The sequence below is a fragment of the Staurois parvus genome, unplaced genomic scaffold (genome assembly GCF_062004578.1).
Source record: "Staurois parvus isolate SC_StPar_1 unplaced genomic scaffold, SC_StPar_1.0 ptg000285l, whole genome shotgun sequence".
Taxonomy (NCBI): domain Eukaryota; kingdom Metazoa; phylum Chordata; class Amphibia; order Anura; family Ranidae; genus Staurois; species Staurois parvus.
The window spans coordinates 1,787,446-1,809,632 of record NW_028318081.1 but is presented as its reverse complement, the minus strand read 5'-3'; the positions used below and the strand labels follow the sequence as shown (position 1 = coordinate 1,809,632).

At 45.5% G+C, this 22,187-nt stretch overlaps 1 protein-coding gene across 1 annotated transcript; it reads right to left on the bottom strand.

Moving 5' to 3' along the window:
• Window positions 1-1,262: 1,262 nt before the first annotated feature.
• Window positions 1,263-21,906, bottom strand: NDUFB10 (NADH:ubiquinone oxidoreductase subunit B10). Its single transcript, XM_089682118.1, has 4 exons — window positions 21,709-21,906; window positions 17,222-17,360; window positions 5,857-5,996; window positions 1,263-1,459 (listed from the first exon to the last, which is right to left on the bottom strand). The coding sequence occupies exons 1-4, from the start codon at window positions 21,848-21,850 to the stop codon at window positions 1,356-1,358; spliced, it is 525 nt and encodes a 174-aa protein (XP_089538244.1). The 5' UTR covers window positions 21,851-21,906; the 3' UTR covers window positions 1,263-1,355.
• Between the last annotated feature and the right edge of the window lie 281 nt (window positions 21,907-22,187).

The window sequence follows — 22,187 nt, the reverse complement described above, 5'->3', positions numbered from 1 at the left end:
TATCACAACACAGCAAAAAGGGACATGACTCTTTTTTCCCCACCAAAACCAATCACCACAACGCTCACAACATTTGCATTGGCTGTCATTGAATTATATCACCGGGCTTCCATTCAGAATAAACAGCACTGCAATACAAGAATTCTGTAAGAGGTTTAGCTCAGGTTCACAGTGATACGGTGCGGCACATCACATGATTCGCACAGGAACCGCACCGCATTCCTGTGCAAATCACATGCGATTTCTGTGCGGTGCGATTTGAGACATACATTTTGTATGGCTCAGATCACACCACATTCGCACCAAAAAAAGTGCAGGACCCATTTCTTAGTTCACACCAGAATCGGATCGCACGGGTGTTCACACCGATGCGATCCGATTCTGCACATCGCAGAACTGATTTCGGGGTGTCGTTAACTTAAAATAAACACCAGCAGCGGTTCGTATGAATGGGGTGCGATTATAATGCGGTGTGGAAATCGCACAGAAACAAGTGAGAATTCTGCACTGCATCAGTGTGAACCCGGGCTTAGGGTGGTATGCAGCCAGTTCAAGAACTAAGGCTACAGATAGACATCAAGCACCAGGTCTCAAGGTTGTACACAATATCTTGTTACAGTTTTGGTCACCATACGTTAATGTGAAAGTTTGAATGCTTTTGGAAAAAATAAAAAAATAACAAACACATTTGGAAAAAGGTATGACTGAAATGTCCCATTTAAAATAGCCACATTCGTCACAGCCAAGACCTGTGATTCCACTGTTGCTAGGTGTATATTAAAGCGGAGCTCCACCCAAAAGAGGAAGTTCCGCTTTAATGCTTTGTCCCCAGCTCCCCATTTAAGGATTGGCACCTTTAGGGAGCGGGTACCCGAATTTGACAGGTACCCCTCTTCCACTTCTGCTGCGATCACCTAGGCAACCGGAAGCAGAAGTGGTCCTCCCTCCCCGTAGTCTTCTGGGACATGTGACAGGTCCCAGAAAACTACAAGGCCATTCACAAAGCACAGCGCTTCTCACGCATGCGCAGTGGGCTCCTGGCTGTGAAGCCGCAAACTGTGACATCCGGGTGCCTACACTAAAGATGGCAGCACCAGGGAGAGAAGACGGCCGGTGAACCCAGCAGTGGTGAGGATATCGCTGGACCGAGGGACAGGTAAGTGTATGTATTTTAAAATTCAGCAGCTACAGTTTTTGTAGCTGCTGACTTTTATTTATATATATTTTAGGTGGAACTCCACTTTAAAGACATTAAATGTCAATTTACTAATCTACAGATCTTTTATTACAGGGTTAAATGTTTTTATTCTGAAATACAAGACATATGATAAACTGTTAAAAGGACGGAATTCCGTTTATTCAGTCTGGCCATCTGCGGCAGCCATCCTCTCTTCAATCATCCTTTCCTTCTGCTTCATTAGGCATTTCCTAGCATTGCCATTGGCTCCGAGGTACTCATCTGTAAACCAATCATATTTAGCGTTACTACAGAAGGCCAGAAGCTGGTGGCATATCAAATGCTTTGCACATTTCAAATACAATGTTAACTGTGTTTTAGCTTCACATATATGACGAGCTGACCAAAAATGTCAAATAGAACCGATTGGGGGGGGGGCTGTCATCTCTACACTTCAAAACACATTTTTTCAGCTTTCAAGGTCTAGTTTTTCCGTTATGTATGTGAACCTTAACAATGATCTTCTCTTTTTTTGCTCTTTTAGTTGGATTAGAAGAAGAACTCCAAGATAGGGCAAAAAAAGCCCAAAAAAACATTAGTACACCCCCCTATACACTAAACAGTTAATAAAAATGTTACAAATTCTTACCATTCAGGGGAAAATTCTATTTTTAGGATCTCATCTCTGTAATGTAAAAGATAAAACAGCATCTTCTCTACCAAGGAGGAGGTGTACCAGCAGGGATTACATCCTATCCTCTTCGCTCTCTGCTATAAAAGGAAACTACAGTTCCCATCAATCACAGGGAATTGTAGTGAATGTGGGCAGGTACACTAGGCCTGTACATGTTGAATGTGACAGAGTCTTGGTACGCCCACCACTACAAGTGGGGCTGAATTTAATCACTGCTTCCTGGAGAAAGAACTACAGAAGGGATGTGCCAAGACCAGTGGCTGGGGCAATAGGAGGCATAGCAGCCACTAGTCTTACACAATGGAAACCAAAGAATTAATGGTTTGAATTGAAAGTTAATAGGCTATTTCACAGCAACTACTGAGTGAACCAGAGAATGGATGACATATTCAGTGAAGGTAAGAAATCAGCAAAGGACATGTAAAAGAAATTTTGTCCGGAGTTCTACTTTAATATATGACTGAAAGGGTTTTGCTATACTTGTTCAAAAAGTAAAAACAAAAAACAAAAAAAAAAACACACACCCCACACGCTGTTGTGCCTACCATCAAATTTAACTGAACTTGAGTAGTTCTGCAAAGAAGAGTGGGTAAAGTCAGTAGACATATCCCAACAGACTAAAGGCTGTAAAATATGGTTCAACAAAATACTGACACAAGGGGGTGATCCTTTTTCCAACTCAATGATTCGGTTTTTGAATTTTTTTTTTTTCCCCTGACACGTTGGTGTAAATACAGCTGGATAAAACAAAAACGGTGTCTGTCTTCATTTCACGCTGCAAAGCAACAAAATGTGATTTTAAAAAGGCGGGCGATTCTTTCCTATACCCACTGTATTTAATTTATGTTCTTAGGTTTAGATAGCTCCCCCAAATTCATTGCCTACCACAAATAGCTGAGTAAGTAGGTTAACCCCTTGGCACTGGTGCATCCCGGGCCTTTAAGGGTTTCAGAAGCTGGGAGGCCGGGTTTAGGGTCATGTGACTGCCGTGACACGCCATCACGATCGGGAAAGGTCCCGATCGAAAGAGGAGATTGGGGCCTTTCTGTGAGTACTGGACACGTGTGTTGGGAGCGCGCATTCTCAGCACATATGTTTTTTTTAATAGAACGCAAATGTGCGGCTGCTCGGCGTCTAGAGGTTAAGAGCTGTGAGCAAGTTATGATGGTGTCCTAACATGTTTCAGGCACTATGGGTAGGTGGAGGAGCTTAGTCAGCTAACAGGAGTAGTAACGCATAGGGATGGTAATATTAACTACCCAATTAGCTGCCATGAGGTGATGAAGCTTAAAGCACAGCCCCTTCCCCTGGCTACAAAGTGTAACAGCAATGTGTAAAGCAGGCGTTGGCTGAAAATAATTATAGATAGGTTGGTAAATTAATGTAAATACACTGCTCAAAAAAATTTAAAGGAACACTTTGAAAAACCCATCAGATCTCAATGAGGAGACATCTCCTGCTGGATCTCTATACTGATATGGACGGGGTAATGTGTTAGGAATGTAAGGATGACCCATCGTTTGAATTCAGTCCTCTGTAGGTTGATAATTTTCATTCCATCAAAGACACCCCGAAAATCAAATGAAAAAATTTGCAGCAGGCGAGTCCATTTTGCTGAAATTTCATTGCAGCAACTCAGAATGGTCCTCAGTAGTTTGTATGGCCCCCACGTGCTTGTATGCATGCCTGACAACGTCGGGACTTGTTCCTAATGAGACCACAGATGGTGTCCTCGGGGGTTTCCTCCCAGATCATCACTGAGCTCCTGGACAGTCTGAGGTGCAACCTGGTGACGTCGGATGGACCGAAATATAATATCCCAGAGGTGTTCCATTGGATTTATGTCAGGTGAGCGTTGGGACCATTCAATGGTATCAATTCCTTCATCCTCCAGGAACTGCCTGCATACCTCTCACCACATTAGGCCAGCAATGGTCATGCAGCAAGAGGAACCCAGGAGCCACCAGCGATGAGTAGGGAAAAAAAAAAAAAGTCAGTGGCCTCCACCTGTAAAACCATTCCTGTTTTGGGGGTCGTCTCATTGTTGCCCATCTAGTGCACCTGTTGTTAATTTCATTAATACCAAAAGCAGCTGAAACTGATTAACAACCCCCTCTGCTACTTACCTGACCAGATCAATATCTCAGGAGTTTCAATGACTTGATGCTATACTCTGATTAAAAAGTGTTCCTTTAATTTTTTTGAGTAGTGTATAAACTTTCCTCCATTTCATTTGCAGTCAGTGCAGACCTCTAGCCCGTACCACGCCATTTGTAGGACACATGAACTAAATAAAAGTAGATACACCCTCAGGGATGTACACCTAAAAAAGGAGAGGAAACCTCAGTTTCCTAGGAGGTCAGACACTGGGAACTGAAGGGGGGGGCTCATATGTAACATAGAATGGATTATCTTTACCCACTCTCTGTTACGCACTGCTGTACTATGCAAACTGGAGGTCATCCCATTCAGAAATATGCTGCAGTGACTGGAGCAAATCTGGTCATGTGACTTTGATAGGATTTTTTTGGGGTTTACTTTTGCACCGCTGCTTTTTAAATGAAGGTTAGGAAGATCTGAGAAAGTAGATGGTGGAGTCATCTAGGACAGCCTCTCTCAACCTTTTCAACAAACGGGAACCCTTAAAAATAAACTCTCCGGTCTCAGGGAACCCCTGCTGAAAATGACTAGATCTACAACTCAAGATACGTCCGTGTGATGGTCGGTGGGAAGAATGCTCCTTATATTTGTGGTCAATGGGAAGAATTACCCCCTTAAGAGAGCTAAAAAGATCAATGATGTCAGTGGGAACGTACCAGAGAGGCAGAAATTGCTCAAGGCACCCCTAGCAACCTTTGGAGGAACCCTAGGAGTCTATGGAACCCTGATCTAGGACAGTACCTTTGCTAGCCAAAAATAGAATGCGTTTCAGTTGTACATTCAGAGGTCTGACTGGTGTTTAACCACTTCATGTCCGGACACTTTCACCCCCTTCCTCTCCACGGCAATTTTCAGCTTTCAGTGCTATCACACTTTGAAAGACAATTGTGCGGTCATGCAACACTGTACCCATATAAATTTTTTTTTGAGACAGATACAAATTTATTGTGGTGGTATTTATTCACCGCTGTGATTTTTTTTTTTTTTGCTATATAAAAATGAAAAAGTCCAAAAATTTAAAAAAAAAAAAAAAAAAGTGTTTTGCTTATACAATTTAGCAAATAAATAATCCCTCTTCATAAACCTGGACCAAAATTTATTCAATTATCTTTTTAGTAAAAAACAAATAACCAGAAAAAAAAAAAATAACCCAAATTAGTTGATAACCAAAAATTAAACTTTTTCTGATTTTTTTTATTTATATATATATATATATATATATATATATATATATATATATAAAATTTATTATGTTGTTTTTTTTTTAACATACTGTCACCCTAGCAGTACAGTATCACCATAGAAACACTGTACTACTTGTGGGGGGATGATGAAGATTTTTTTTTTTTTTACACGGATTGCTTTCACAGCCTTTATGGGTGTAAAAGCAATCATTTCTCCTTCTTTCTGGCTGCATTCCTGCAGCCATTGATAAATACTGTGAGAGCTGTGATTGGTAACAGCTTGTCACATGGTACAAGGCTGTTGTGAATAGCCCTGTACCATGTGATCTTTGTGATTATTCACAGATTTCACACATAGTAAGCAATGATGTCAGAAGTGATATCTTGCTTACTACTATTCATGTGATCACTGATTGGCCAATCAGTGATCACATAATTGGGACCTCTCACAGAGGTCCCGTACAACGATTCGTGTTCCACGGATCGAGGTGCTGTGCGCTCCCAGGGAGCAAGCACAAGCAGGGAAGCGGGGAGGAAGTTTATAAACGGCCACCCGCCCCTGCACTGCTCCTGTACAGCTGTTTAGATACATGGGCCGGACGGGAAGTGGTTAAGGGGGGAGTCAAGAACAGAGAACTTACATCTGGATTTAAAACCTCTGGAGACTTGGGCGTACTGCTCCTTCACCTGGGCACAGTTGTAAGTGGCGTTCTCACCCTCTCTCCTGAGGCATGCTGTATACCGTCCTTGAAAAATTTTCTTAATTTCACAATCGACTTTGCTTTAACAAGAAGAAGAAAAAAAATCATGGTTATAAACAACGCTGTTTACTATTAAACATTGAGGCCGCGACACCTGTATGGCGCATTGTAGTGAAAGAGCGTTTTTTTATGCCAGAATTAAAAATGCAGTGTCCGGTGGAGTAATGGGCACCATTTATATACAGCGGCTCTCAAACCTGGGGGGGTGGGGTGGAATATAGCAGGGGGCAGTGGATACTCCCATACCTGTCTCTCAGCACACATCTGAGGCCGGCTATAGACCTATAGACAGTGCAAATTTTTTTTCATGCAATGCAACCAAGGGTTCCAAACCATGGGTTTGCATGATTCCCCCATCAACACAGACAGTGTTGACAGGGGAATCCCTCCTGCTGAGCCATTGTTTACTCCCAGCAGGGGCGGGCAGGGAAAGCCGTCCCCCCGGGAGAAGACAGTGATTTTCTGCTAGCGGCTATAGCAGCCACCAGCGATGATCACAAAATGAATCTGGCAGGCTGGTTGTACCAAAGTTGATCAATTATTTTAGTAAATATAAACTGCCAAATACCTTTTCTCATCAGCTGTATATAGCAGACTTGTGACTTCTATCAGTGTCCAGCCGAGCACTGGTAAAAGCTTGGAGGAGGAGTTTTCATTCTCTTACACTGTACTATAAGGGTGCATGACCCTCTGTCTGGACAGCACTGATCACATGCACTCTCCCAAAAAAAACCCCACACTTCTCTAGCAATACACACCAAACTGAGCATGTGCAGAGTGCTTCCCAGGGCGCTGTACTATCAGCAGATGGATTGGGGAATGTGGAAGAAGGGGAGGGGAAGGGGATACCATGCCAGTGTCAGGTATTTACACTGCTTGCATATAAATAAATACATTTAAAGTGTTACTAAACCCAGACCCCTGCATTTACTATATCCGGTCCCCACAGTACACACAACATGGAAATGCAATTATTTTAGTAAATATAAATTTCTGATCAGCAGTATAAAGCAGTCTTGTGACTTCTATCAGTGTCCAGCTGAGCACTGGTTAATCTTGTAGGAGAAATTTTCATTCTCCTCTGACTGTCCTATGAGGCTGCATAACCCCTGACCTCTGTCTGGACAGTGCTGATTGGCCCTGTGCTGATCACATGCACTCTTCGAGAAAAAACAAAACAAAAAACAAACACTCTCTAGCAATACACACTAAACTGAGCTTGTGTAGAGTGACTCCTAGAGCTCTCTATTATCAGCAGATGGACTGGGGACAGTAGAAGAAGGGAAGGATCAGAGAAGACAGGATCAAACATGCTTTCTACACAGAGGATTAACCCCTTAGGTTCCACAGCAAGTATAACAAGCATGATATACTGCATATACACACCGATTTTACTATTGTGGGCAGGGGCAGACTGACCATTTGGAAACTCGGACAGTAAGGGGTCCCATAAGATGCCCCTGGTACCTTTTTCGAGTTTGGGCAAGGACACAGGGTCCCCATGATCCCCTATTGCCCAGGGGCCCCATGAGTTGTCAGTCCACCCCTGATTGTGGGTTTAGGAACACTAACTGTTCAAAAAAAACAAAACAAATCATTAGCATAGCAAGAATTGCACGGTGTATTAAATCATATGTGTCAATATGTAGTAAAGTCAATACGAAAATAAAGTTCGCAAAAAAAAAATCCATAACTGAAAAGTTCGATATGCTGCTGTGTCAGTGAACCGGTGCCTAGTGGTCAATCTGAGTGTAAAGGAGGATTATGGCCTGTAAATGCCTTAGGCAAGAAGGCACCAGTAGTCAGCAATATGGCCGCCACTAGTTTAATACATTTACATACAGGCTGAGCGGTTACAGGACAGGTGGATGGAAAGGTTTGGTTTCCCTTTGAGAATGTCACAGAGGAAGTGATGAAATGCATCCGGGCACAGCCACCCAGAAGTAGCTGATGGATAGCATGTACTAGAGATGCTGAAGTTTATGTACTTTATTGTCATTGCTCAGTCCTCATTGTTACAAGTATAAGGGGTGCCCAGGTGATGAGTCCAGATATCACGAGGAGCTGAATAAGACCCCTTAAAAAGGGAAATGAAAATTCTGGTGCCGAAACTGAAAATTCACTTGGCCGAAAACCGAAATGCGCAGTTTTTAAAAATGAATATATATTTTTTGGAAAAAAATATACCAATTAAAAAAAAACAAAACAAAAACAATAAACACCCCAATTTTGTTTGTAAAATATGAAAGAGGATGTTATGGCGAGTAAATAGATACCCAACATGTCACAATTTAAAATTGCGCACGCTCGTGGAATGGCGTGAAACTGCGGAACTTAAAAATCTCCATGGGTGATGCTTTAAAAATTTCTAGTTTAGCAGTGTAAAGTTACAGAGGAGTTCTAGTGCGAGAATTATTGCTCTTGCTCTGACATTCGTGGTGATACAGTGTTTACATATGTGGGCGTGGCCTACGTATGCGTTCACCACTACATGCGAACACGGGGGGAACTTTAAATTTTTTTTTTCTTAAATTCATTTAATGGTTTTTTGGGGTTTTTTTGCACTGTCCCTTTAAAAAAAATGTAATCACTTTTATTCTTATCACAAGAAATGCATGCATCCCTTGTGATAGAAATAATTAGTGACAGGTCCTCTTTATTGAGAGATATGGGGTCAATAAGACGCCACATCTCTCCTCTGCAATGTAAAGCACTGGATCGAAAAAAAAAAAAAAAAAAAAAAATGGCCAGAACGGGAAGTGACATCGCTCCAGTCCTCCAAGGCCATAGAGATGAGTGGCGGCCATCTTTCCTTCACTCATCTCTATGCTCAGCTTGGGAATCGATGGTTTGTCAGTTAAGCCTGAGAACTACCAAGCGGCAGCTGGTGGCGGCAGCGAGGGGTGGGCTTTTTTTCGGCACCTGTATTGGTGCCTTTTTTCATTTCGGCCAACGGCTGAAAGGGTGTTGTTTTCGGCCGAAATGTTTTGACCATCAAAATGTCGGTGCATCCCTAGAAAGCGCATGGTGACCTATGGCTGTAAGTAGGTCAATATATTGAGGTGAGCGCATATTGTGAATGGTGGTGGAACTCACTGAGGAACATTCACAACAAGGAGTGTGGAAAGATACAATACAAAGTAAAAGTCAAGACATTGTTATGTTACATTTCTTGCAGCAGGGTAATGGTGGTGGAACTCACTGAAGAAGACGTATTTATTTTGTATACGACAGAGCAGCATATTGAACGGTTTTGATTTCCGGATTTTCATACTGACTTGATTTAAATACACCGTGCAGATGTTGATATTCTAATGATTTAGGTTTTTTAACTTTTATTTTTTTTAGGGCCATGAACTAGAAGTGTAGAGGCCCTCCAAAGCGCTAATATGTATTTTTGATGCCTAGAAAAGCCAGGAAATCTTAGAGGGAGGCAAAGAATGTTGAATTCCATCTGAAATTTTTGGCCTCACATAATATTCGTTCAGATCCAAGATGGGACAAATACCCCCTTTCGGGCTGAGAACAATGCATGTAGTAAACAGCATGTAGTAAAATCCCTGGTCCGGAGCGGTCTCTGGAACACTGCACATGCTAGAGTTGGCCTTGGTGCGTGCACAGTACAGCAAGATGGCGGCGCATGCGTTCCAGGGTCTATGCATGTGCAGTGCGGTGGCGGTGATGTCACAGCTTTGGCGGTAAATTTAAACAGCTGTTTTTTGTTTTTTTTTGCTGCATGGTTTTCTTCGCAGCTGACCCGGCATGGATGCATCACTGACCAGCCACTGCGCAGTAAGTACAGATGGATGGCTTTAGCTCCTTGATCCCCCACTGGTGCTTTCCTGTGGCATTTAACTATCCTTCGTTCTGTGTCTTTTATTTTTTGTTTTTCTCTCTTTTAGCCCTTCTAGGTCTGATTGCCGCTATACAGCACGAGGACGGAAGTGCGTCCAGGTCTCGGACCCATCATTTGTCCTCTAAATCCGGACACCACAGGTCTCATTTCAGCTCCAGATGTCATCGGAGAAGCTCTCGCTCCCCCTCCAGGCATCATGGAGGGGCACTTTAGCCACTCCCATAAGAAAACTTGCTGGGGGTGTGATTCTCAGGATCCTAACGACGATCATTATGCGACTCCTGTTTTGCAACCAGCGAGAGAGAAAGTGCCAACCAACAGGTAGAGGCTTTGGTTAGATGCGTTGTTTAAGAGTCCCTGAAAGAAATTTGGACTAGTCGCACCCACAGCCCATCAGTTGGGGTGTGCTCCCCTCTCAAAGATCCCCAAGAGGGATTGGAGCCTTCACAACTTAGCCATCTTTCAGACAGAGCCTCAGACAGCGGAAAGGAGAGTGAAGATCTGTGTGTGGGCTTCGATTTCGCCTTTGTCTCTTCCCTAATCAAAGAGGCCCTGAAGAAGTGGGAAGAAGCCGTGGAGTCTCCCCCTAAACACAGGAAATTCTTTAAACATCCAAGGAAGGATCGTCCAAACTGTTCACCGAGGAGTGGAGCAATGTCGATAAGAGGGCCTTCTTGCTGAATAAAGCAGCCAAGCTTTATCTGTTCAAGTCAGAGGATGTCAAACATCTAGAATCGGCCCCTCTGATGGATGTAGCCTTGAGACTAGCCAAGCGCATTGCCCTCCCTCTCGAAGATTCAGTGTCCTTCAAGGACAACCTGGAAAGGAGAATCGATTCCGAACTCAAGCAAATCTACACTACAGCTGGGATGGCTTGCAAGCTGGCGCTTGCCTTAATGGCCTTGTCTAAAGCTGTCTAATGGAAGTGTGGTCGGATAACATGGATGCAGCCCTCAGAGGAGTTCTGGAAGAGTTGGCCTGGAATTTGGGAGCTGCCTTTCTGGGGAAGACCTCGATCGACCTTACCCGTCTGCTGGCTCGGGTTATGCTGTCCTCGGGGACAACCAAGTGTGCATTGTGGCTTCGGCCCTGGTTGGCTGATCCAGCCTCTACGCAGGCATTGTGCAAGATCCTCTTTGAGGGTTCCGCTCTGTTTGAGAACATACTGGACAGCGCTATAGCCCGGGCTACAGGAGGGAGGTCCGGTTTCCCTGCCCCAGGATCAGCATCTGCTAAGCCAGAAGAGGGCTCAGCCTAGACGTCAAGGCTCAGAACAAGCTAGGCGTGCCTCTACAAGCTGGGCTGCGAATTCAAGAGAAACTGGAGGAGAAGCCGATCATCTTTTCAGAAAATCAGAAGGGCTCAACCTCTAGAGATCATGAGGCCACAAAGTCCTTTTGAGATTGGGCCCGCTCAGACAGGCCAGGTGGCAGCACACCTTCGCAACTTTTGGCATGTCTGGGTGGCTTCAATCTGGGACACCTGGGCCGTCAACACGGTATCTTTAGGGCATGCTAGGGCGTTCAAGAACCCTCCTCATCTCAGGTTCACCCCTACGGCCCTTCCACATTCCGAAGAAAAGGAGGGAAATCCTGCTGTCCTACGTGGACTCTCTGCTGGCGCAGGGCGCCATCGTGCCGGTTCCAGAGGGCGAAGAATTTCAGGGCATGTACTCGCCCCTCTTTTTGATCCAGATAAGATACAGGGCCTGTCTTAGATCTCACCCATCTAAATTCATTTATCAGGAAGTCACAATTCAAGATTGAGATGCTGTTCACAATTCAACAAACAATTCAGCAAGGCAAATGGCTATATATAGATCTAAAGGAGTCCTACTTTCATGTGCTCATTGCAAGAGATTTTCAGAGATTCCTCTAGTTCGCTGTGGACCATCGGCATCTCCAGTTCTTGTTGGCGGTTGCGGCCCTGATCAGAACCAGAGGTATTCACGTGCACCACTACCTAGACGACCTTCTCCTACTATCCCAGGACAGAGTACAGCTACTACAGCACAGGGCCCACATCATCTCGACCTTTTACCGGAGTTCCGGTGGTTGCTGAATATGGAGAAGAGCCAGTTTGAGCCCACGCAGTCTCTAATATTCCATGGGGCTCATTTCGACATGATCGCCGCCACCATCTCCCTGCCCGTGGAGAAGATTCCGGTGATCAGGAGCCGAATACTACCTGCCCTGCTTTCCTCACACCTTCGGGCCCTCCAAAGCCTGAAGATCATTGGCACCATGGTGTCCACAGTGCCAATAGTGAAGTGGGCACAGTGGAGAATGCGACCCTTCCAGAAGGGCTTCCTTCAACAGTGGATTCCAGGCAGCATGGGCCAGGTCATTTACATATCTCCCTCCATGAAGGAGAGCCTTTTCTTGGTGGCTTTAGCAGAAGAACCTGCTCAATTGCCCCCATATCCTGGGTCACAAACACTACGGATGCCAGCAACTCCAGATGGGGTGCTCTCTGCCAGTCAGAGATAGCTCAGGGCAGATGGAGCTTTCCCTCCCACAGGTTGGGATCGAACATCTTGGAATTATGAGTGGCACTCTGCCCTACAGGCCTTCCAGCACCTCACACAGGGGAAATCAGTCCAAAAATACGACAGCATAGTCCTACATAAGGAGAGAAGGAGGGACCCACAGCCTGTCTCTCTTGCGAGAGGTAGAGCCAATCATGGCTTGGGCTCAGAGAAACCTGTCCAATATATCAGCAGTATACATCACCGGAGTCCAGAATTCGCAAGCAGACTTCCTTTCCAGGGTTCAATTGGACAACGAGTGGTCTCTCAACACAGGAGTTTTCAAGTGGATACTGACCCTCAGGATCAGTCCGGAGGTCGACCTGTTTGCCTCCCCGTGCTACACCAGGAATCGCTGTCCCCAGGCCTTTGGGGTAGATGCTTTGACGGATCAGCGGGGGCTTTGCACGGCCTATGTGTTTCCCCCGGTCCCTGTCATCTTCAGGTTTCTTCAGGGGCTCAGAGCAGAAGCGGTGGAGGTAGTGATCGTAATTCCATACTGGCCAAACAGACCATGGTTTCCCTTACTGCTGCAGCTCAGCTTTTGGTTCCTCTCCTTCTCAGGCCAGACCTGCTGTTGCAGGGGGCCATTCTTCACCCTTGCCCAGCCCGGCTTCATTTAATGGTCTGGTTCTTGAGAGGGGGAGGTTGGAGGCCTTAAGCTGTCCTGCTGAAGTCACCCTACCCTGATGAATGCCAGAAGACCAAGTACTAACAGCGTCTATGGAAGAGTCTGGTCTAAGTTCGCAGACTATATCTCGACCGTGGATGGAAACTTTAGTAATCCGAGGGTTCAGGATGTCCTGGGATTTCTGCAGTCTGGCCTGGACCTGCCCATTGAAAGCACCCTCAGGGTTCAATTGTCAGCCATCTCGGCCTTCACTGGAGTATTATGGGCCGACCACTCTCTGGTTCAGCAATTCTTCAAAGGGGCAGTATGGTTGAGGCCCCAAAGGAAACCAAGGTTCCCAAAATGGGGCATGCTGCTTGTCTTCGACTTCTCTGGAGGTGTGCCAGAATCAGCTGGACCTCCAAGGAAACTCTGCCTCAAGATGGCCTTTCTGTTGGCTCTTACATTGGCAAAAAGAGTCTCCGAAATCAGGAACCTTGGCTGTAAAGAGCCGTTCTTCCCAGATCGAGTGGTCCTCATCTCTATGCTAGGTTGTAATCCTAAAGTGACCTCGGTCTTTTATGCAAAGCAAGAGATTGTCCTGCCAACATTTAGAGCCTCGGGAGCCGATGATGCTCACCCCCTGGACATAAGCGAGAGCTTAAGGCTATACTTGCGGGTCACAGTATCCTTCCGCAGGTTGGACCGTCCATTCATCTTTTTCCATGTGAAGGATAAAAGGAGACCGGGCGTCTCCCAGGTTGATCGCGGACTGGATTATCCAGACCATACAAATGGACTACAGAGGTAAGGGCTTGGCGCCTCCGGAGGTGGTGACCGCACACTCAACCAGAAATGTGGCTACGTCCTGGGCGGCTTCCTGGCATATCGTGCCTGTGATGATCTGCAGAGCGGCCCCACGGTCCTCAATCAACACATTTATGGCTCATTACTATGTAGAGCCTGCCTCCTTATCCTCTGTTAATTTTGGTTTGAAAGTACTGTCGGTTGACGGGGAAAATTAAAGTCTTTGTTTGAGTAACTGCCCACTCGTGTGTGGCTAGTTATTTCCCATACGTATGCTGCAATGGAGTCCGTCAGCAAAAAAAAAAAAAATTTACTATCAAATAATTACCATAATTTTCCTGATGGACTCCATGGCAGCAGGAGTACCCTCCCAATGCCATGAGTAGGCTAGTTATGGAACACGGCCTCTGGTGAGGAGCAAAGATTTATGGGAGTGGGGTCCTATAGGAGAAGAGAGGGCGGGACGAACCCATACGTATGCTGCCATGGAGTCCGTCAGGAAAAAAAAAAAAAATTATGGCAAGTATTTGATAGGATATTTTTTTTCCAAATTTTTCGCTTTTTTTGTTTATAGTGCAAAAAGTAAAAACACCCAGCGGCGATTAAATACCACCAAAAGAAAGGTCTATGTGTGTGAAAAAAAATTATAAAAATTTCATCTGGGTATAATGTTGCATGACCACACAATTTCCATTCAAAGTGCAATAGCACTGAAAGCTGAAAATTTACCTGGGCATGAAGGAGGTAAAAAGTGCCCAGTAGGTAAGTGGTTAAACTCAGTGACAAAAGAATGGTGTATGGGATGAAATAAAATAAAAAGCACTGAAATCTGAACCCGAGTTTGAAGCTGGTGAAGCCCAGAAGTCAAGGAATGGGGCATATATGAAGGGTAGTACGCATTGTTCTCCTCTGTGCTGATTAGGTGATACCAGTCCAGAACCTCTTCTGTTCATTCATGTGTCCACCACCATTAACCACTTGCCCTCAGGAAGATTTACCCCCCCTGCCCCCTTCATGACCAGGCCATTTTTTGTTGTTCGGCACTGAGCTATTTAAACTGGTAATTGTGCGTTCATGCAATGCTGCACCCAAACAAAATGTATCTCCTTTTTTCACACAAACAGAGCTTTCTTTTTGGTGGTATTTGATCACCTCTGTGGTTTTTACTTTTTGCACTATAAACAAAAAAAAAAAAAAAAACCCCACACGATAAAAAATGTTCACTTTTGATTATAAACAAATATCCAATAAACTCAAAGATAGTCATAAATTTAGGCCAAAATGTATTCTGCTACATGTCTTTAGTAAAAAAAAAGTCCCAATACGTGTATATTAATTGGTTTGTGTGAAAGTTATAGCGTCTACAAACTATGGTGTATATATATTGGAATTTCCACAGATTTTACTTTCTGACTGCCTATCACATTTCTTGAGGTGCTAAAATACCAGGGCAGTACAACCCCCCCCAAATGACCCCTTTTTGGAAAGTAGACACCCCAAGTATTTTGCAAAGAGGCATGTTGAGTCCCTGGATCATTTATTTTTTGCCACAAATTTTTTGAAAATGACACTCAAAGTCCAGCGATGTACCAGCACATTACTGGTCCATGTTGGGCATATATGTAACAGCAGAGAACATGGGCATATGATGAATTGGCTCTGTGGATCAATAGGACCGCAATTCATTCTTTTCTGTAATGCCCATGTTGAGGGTTAGGCCCAAAAAAAATTTTAAATCCTGAAACCGTGATAGGGTTCCATGTGAACTGTCTGGCAAGAGCTGAATTTGGGTGGGCGGCGATGTATTGTGCATATAAATTGCCTTGGCCCACAATCAATTGGTAGAAATCTTCCGTGAAAAACAGCAGAGGGGCTATATCCTAGTAGTGAACGGGGACGATCCTGCTAACACTGCATTTTTGGGGACACTATACGAAGCAGGCACTAGTAGAATTCTGTTCATGATCATTATATTGATCCATACAAACACTATACTAGTAATGGGGGTGATCAGTGACCTGTAGTGTGAGTGCGATAGTGTGCAGGCAATGTAACGCTAGCTGACCCTGACCAGGAGTGGCGCCAACTGACCCCATCTGATGTCGCTAGTGGCAGGAATACAGTGATCAGTGATTAGTTCTATATACTGACGCTGTACTAATGGCACTGGTTGGGTGACGGGCGATTAAAGGGTTAATAGGGGCGATCAAAGGGTTAAATGTGCTAATCCAACGTGCATGTGTAAAATGTAATGCTTTTATTCACCGTGGTGTTCTCTCATTGGACCGACCAGCGGTGGGCGCAGGCACATTCACACCCCGAAACAGGAAGCGATGTAAGATTACGTCGCTTTGCCCAGAGCTGCTGCTTGCCCGCAAAATGCAGGTAAGTAGCCCGCAAATAGTTAAAAAAAAAAAAAATGTAAGGGTTTTTTTTTTTTTTTAATTAATTCTCAATGGTATTTTTTATTTTATTTTAACATTTTTTTAAATACTTTTATCAGAATAGTACAATGTTACTACTCTGGGGGGGGGGGGGGGTTATCATGGATTTTTTTTTTTTTTTACACACTTTGCTTTGCAGGAGAAATAAAGATAATTTCTCCTGCAATGCGAAGCTTGCTGTCATGAAACTCATTCATGGGCTCTGAGGAAGAGGCAAGTCCTCGAAACGCGCCAGCCTATTGGATGTCTACACTCCCTATTGCGGACTGTTACTCAGCGCGGTGCTGACCCAGCTGTTCTTTCATGATGTGCCTTGACTTTATTGTCGTTTCTGAGTACACACCTACTTTATTTCTTACTAAACATTTTTTTATGGTAATGCACTAGGCCTGTGCGCCCTCTGTTTGTTCTTTCCTCATTCATGAACTGTCATGAATGAGTTAGGTTTTTGACAGCTCTAGATAGTGATCTGTGATTGGCTGGAGCCATTCACATAGTACAGGGTGCTGCGATTGGCCCCCATTTATCATGTGACAGCTGTGGGCCACTCACAGCTCACTAGGAACAGAAGCAGAGCTGTTATGAATGAGATTGATTCATAACAGCTTTGCTTACATTGTGATCATGTGATCGCCCCGGTCCCGTTCACCAGGATCTTCATTCCGCCCACTTGTGTTAGTACACCCAGAGCAACGCACGGGTTACGTTGCATTGCCTGTAGCTACTCTCTGGCCGCAGTACATTGCGCGCAGGAAGTGGTTAAGCTGTGTTTAGGTTTCTACAGTACTTGTCCCGGAGACCAATTTACTGTCTAATGGTCTCTATGGCTGGAGTGACTCGGGGCCTAACCCGCCTAATCAGTCCTCAGAGATTGTGGTCTCAAAACTGGTGGGCAGAGTCCTTCTGCTGGTCGGTGCGGACAAATTCCCACTAAGCAGCACAAGAGGGGCACGTGCACCTGGGTCATCTTTCTGTCTGAGGGGCTGAGTAAGGAAACTTACAAGTCTCTCCTCCATTGCATTTCAGCTTCGTACTGACACATGAGATCATCTTCTAGACACTGGGACAGGTCCGGAACACGCTGGAACACCCGGTGGTAGTAATAGCTTTTTCTCTTGGCTCGCTGACGTTCCATCCAGTCTGCAAAAGAATAAATACAGAACTTTAAAGGACTTCAACAGAAAAAGGGGGGGGGGGGGGGGGTTCCTTCAACAAAACTGGAGAGTTTCACTTTAAGGGCTCATGTACACTGCAGCTGATAAACTCACGTTTAGGAGCTGTTCTGCGTTTTTTTCAGCAGCCCCTGAACTCTCCCTAATGATTTCCTATGAGTCCATGTACACATCGTCGTTTACAGGCAGTTGAGTTTACAGTCGTTTTTTTGAATGCAACAAACTTTCAGACGTCGATGTTATCAGCGGTTCAAACGCAAAACGCTTGTAAACGTGGCTAAACACAGCAAATCGCGTTTATAAGCGTTTGCAATTTTTTTTAAACTCTTCCAGTTGCTGTCCAGAACCTTTTTTCATCATGGAAAATGCATGCAAAGTGTTTTCAAGGTACTTAGATGGACAAAACACTGAACACAGGATGTTCCTACCAAGCTTGTCACACATTGTAATGACCAATTCACACCTCAGACCTCTCCCACCCTTGGAAACAAAAGATATGTTAATGACCATTCACACCTCAAATTCCTCATGAAGACCCCCTGCCAGGTGGCCTTAATGACTCCCTCCACCAGACACCTTTCCCACCCTTGGAAACAAAAGAAATGTTAATGAGCAACTCACACCTAATTATCTCAACACATACTGCTGTCTCTGCTTCTACTCTCTTTATTTCTCTGAAACAGTCTGAAATAGTTAATAATTTACCACTTTACAGTGCATTCTGTGCATTTGGGAGGTTCTCCTGTGCTTATCTTTAAAAAACGCTTCTAAACGCAAACGCGCATAAACGCGGTATGCAAACGCAGCTAAACTGACTTTTTAAACCTACGTTTTCCAGCAGTTTGCATCGTTCAGAAACGTCCCGTGTACATGGGGCCTAAAGGGGCACTAAATGTACAACGTGAGAGTGGCAAGCAGGCGGGTCTTTTATTGCAGGAGATGCAATGTCTGTACTTACCTGCCCATTTGTAATCACGTGTGGAAAGTACATGGATCGGCACATGTGCAGCTCCGATACATTTCTGGCATAGCGCCAGTGTGCCGGATAAAGGACACCCGCACATGTATGGGACTGACGTCATTCTGCCCTGGCCAATCGAGGTGGTTGATGACCAGGACCCAGAAAAAAAACAGGGAGGTGATACTGCCATGGGAACTTGGAGAATAGGTAATTCTGCCTTCACTTCCACTTTTCGGTGACATTCACATGGGGCGTACCAAAGCAGACGCCCATGCAGGGCTGTGCATGCCCAGATGGTGATGCATGGATGTTCCACTGATGTCAATTGGAACACGGGGACTGCACAGTGCTCCCAATCTGTCTGTGTTCAGGGACATACACCCCCATGGATGTCAGATTGAGAGCAGTGTCTGTGCAGCCCCTGCATCCCAATTGTCATCAATGGGACTGTCTGCACAGGAATGCAAGGAACACCTGTGCAATCCCATGTGGGTAAACACGGCCCTCCACAGACACGCACTTGAGGATGTCCCGTGTGAATGAGGCCTACGTGTTAGATGGCCTGCAGGGTTTGGGACACTTACAGCACTTTAAAAATAAAGTGAAACTTATACATATAATACCGTCTCCTGCTCACCCTGATCCACGGTCAATTCAAATCTCCCAAGCACATAATTTTGCTTTCAAGAAATACCTCTTCTGGGACCAAGTGACATCACTGACTCTGTAAACATCACAGCACCCTGCCTAGAAGCTTCTGTCACCATGCTTATTTAAAAGAACACATTCCTGGCATCCCTTTAGATAAGCATACCTGTAATTCAGAGCTTGAAATTTCCACTCGCCAATGGCGAGTGGAAATTATGGTGGGGGCAAATGTGTCCCCCAGAGCCGTCTTGCTGAGCAGGTTCGGAGCTCAGGCCGGATCGGTCATTGGCACTGGGAGTCGTCAGACTTCTCAATAGCTGAGCGCAGTGAAAGCAAAGCAAGGAGTGTGTGCTGTGCTCTCTGCCTCCCCCTAGAGTGCAGTACCCGGATCTGTGAGTGAACAACGAAGTACTGCAACTTTTTATGGGGGGTGTGTATACATGTACATGTGTGTGTCTGTGTACAATTGTACATGTGTCTGTGTGTACGTACATGTGTCTGTGTGTACATGTGTCTGTGCGTGTGTATTTCTGTGTATGTACATGTATCTGTGTGTATGCGTGTCTCTACGTGCCTGTGTGTGTATACACGTGTCTGTACGTTTCTGTGTATGTATGTACATGTCTGTGTACGTTTTGGTGTATGTATGTCTGTGCGTGTACATGTTTCTGTGTATGTATGTCTGTGTGTATGTATGTATGTCTGTGCGTGTACATGTTTCTGTGTATGTATGTCTGTGTGTGTGTATGTATGTCTGTGCGTGTACATGTTTCTGTGTATGTATGTCTGTGTGTGTATGTATGTCTGTGCGTGCCTGTGTGTGTATACATGTCTGTGTGTGTATACACATGTCTGTGTGTGTATACATGTGTCTGTGTGTGCGTGTATGTACGTCAGTGTGTGTACATGTCTGTGCGTGTGTGTACATGTGTCTGTACGTGCCTGTGTGTGTATACATGTGTCTCTGTGTGTGTATGTACATGTGTGTGTGTGAAAAGGTGTCCCTGTTTGTGTGTGTTTGTTGGTGGCGTGTAACTCTAAGGCCTGGCTAGTAGCTCAGGACTTGAAATTTTAAGCCCTGGGCATGGGAACAAACCAGACCTAGGGAGCTACAGGATGGGACACCAAAACATCAACCAGCCAGGATTTGTGGTGGCACAGCTAAGTACCATGACAGCTATGGGACGAGAGATCACAACAATCACCAGCCAGGGCCCGGGGAGCCACAACAGCCGTGGCTCAGGAGGCGGGGAGCCACAACAGCTGCATTCTGGGACTGTGTCTGTAAACATCACAGCACCCTACCTTGGCTCTTCTGTCAAGAGTCTTATTTGAAAGAACACATCTCCAGCATCCCTTTGGACAAGCATGCTCATAATGCATGGGAAAAGGAAGAAGATTGGACCCAAGCTTACAAGGGCTGTGATGAGGGACCCCAAATCAACAACCAGCAAGGATTTTAGATGCCGTGACAGGCACAGGTCAGCACCCAGAGCAGCAGGATAGCCACGTACTACATCAGCTTTGGGTCGGGACCTGAGATGCCACAACAGCCATGGACAGGGACACCAAAACAACAATGACCAACCAGGAACCGGGATGCCAGAACATCTGCATCCTGGGGCTGGGTCTGTAAATATCGCAACACTCTGCCTTGGATCTTTTGCCAAGATCCTGATTTGAAAGAACAAATTTATTGGCATCCCTTTAGATAAGCATGCCCATAATGCTCAGGAACAAAATGATTGGACTTGGGGCGCCACAGGATGGGACCTGGACTACCAAAACAATCACCAGTCAGAATTTGGGGTTGCTTGACAGCCACAGGTCAGGACCCAAGGCAGCTATGGGCTTGGACTCTGAGTGCCGGGACGCCAAAATAATGACTAACCAGGACCCGGGTTGCCAGAACAGCTGCATCCTGGGACTGGGTCTGTAAACATGACAGAACACTGCCTTGGATCTTCTGTCAAGAGCTTGATTTGAAAGAACAAATTATTTGCATGCCCATAATGCATAGGAACAAAATGATTGAACTTGGGGCGCCACGGGATGAGACCTGGACAACTAAAACATCCAGCCAGGATTTGGGGAGCTTGACAGCCACAAGCCAGGACCCAGGGCACCACGACAGCTATGGGCTTGGACTCTGTGTGCTGGGATGCTAAAACAATGACCAACCAGGACCCGGGTTGCCAGAACAGCTGCATCCTGGGAATGGGTCTGTAAACATGACAGAACCCTGCCTTGGATCTTCTGTCAAGAGCCTGATATGAAAGAACAAATCTATTGGCATCCCTTTAGATGAGCATGCTTGCAATACATAGGAACAAAATGATTGGACTTAGGGCGCCACAGAATGGGTCCTGGGCCATCAAAACAACCGACCAGGACTTGGGGTGGCTTGACAGCCACAGGCCAGAACCCAGGGCACCACGACAGCTATGGGCTTGGACTCTACGTGCGGGATGCCAAACCGCTGACCAACCAGAACCTGCAGTGCCACAACTGCAAGAGCCCCAGGGCACCACGCCAGCCATACGGTGAGATGCCAAAACAATGATTGCCAGGATCCGGGGCGTCACATCCATAACATGAATGCTGGGATATGTAGTTCCTGGGTAAGCACTGGGTCCTGTGGCTGGGCATTGCACGCTGGGCCTTGTAGTCCCCCCTGCAGCAGAAGGCAGGTCCAGGCTCCCCTCACCGTGGAAGAAAGTGACCGGCCTGTCCACCGCATGATAGAAGACCTTAAAGAGCAGGTCGGCGACATCTGGCAGGCCGGACTTGTTCACCCGGACGGGAGTCTTGGTTTCGCTCTCCGGGTACACATCCTTGTCCACCGGCATCGCTCAGGTCACCCCAACTCCAGTCACCCTGAAGTATGGCGGACACCCGAGGACCCCCAGCAGGCTGCCTTCATACTGCCGGACCATATATACTAACACTTTATAAATGTATTTCTTGACTTCTACCTCACCCGCAGTGATAATACCCACAATGCCGCAGCCCGATACCCTCCTCTTTACAAAACTCTGGCGACTACACCAATCTGGCACACAGGGCGGCAATTTCAGTAAAATGAAGGGCCTCAGTGGCAGTTCTCACGCCCATGTTCGTGAAAGATATTTTTATTTGTTGTATACGCTATCCCTGTTTTTCCCCCGCATTCATTTAACATTGTAA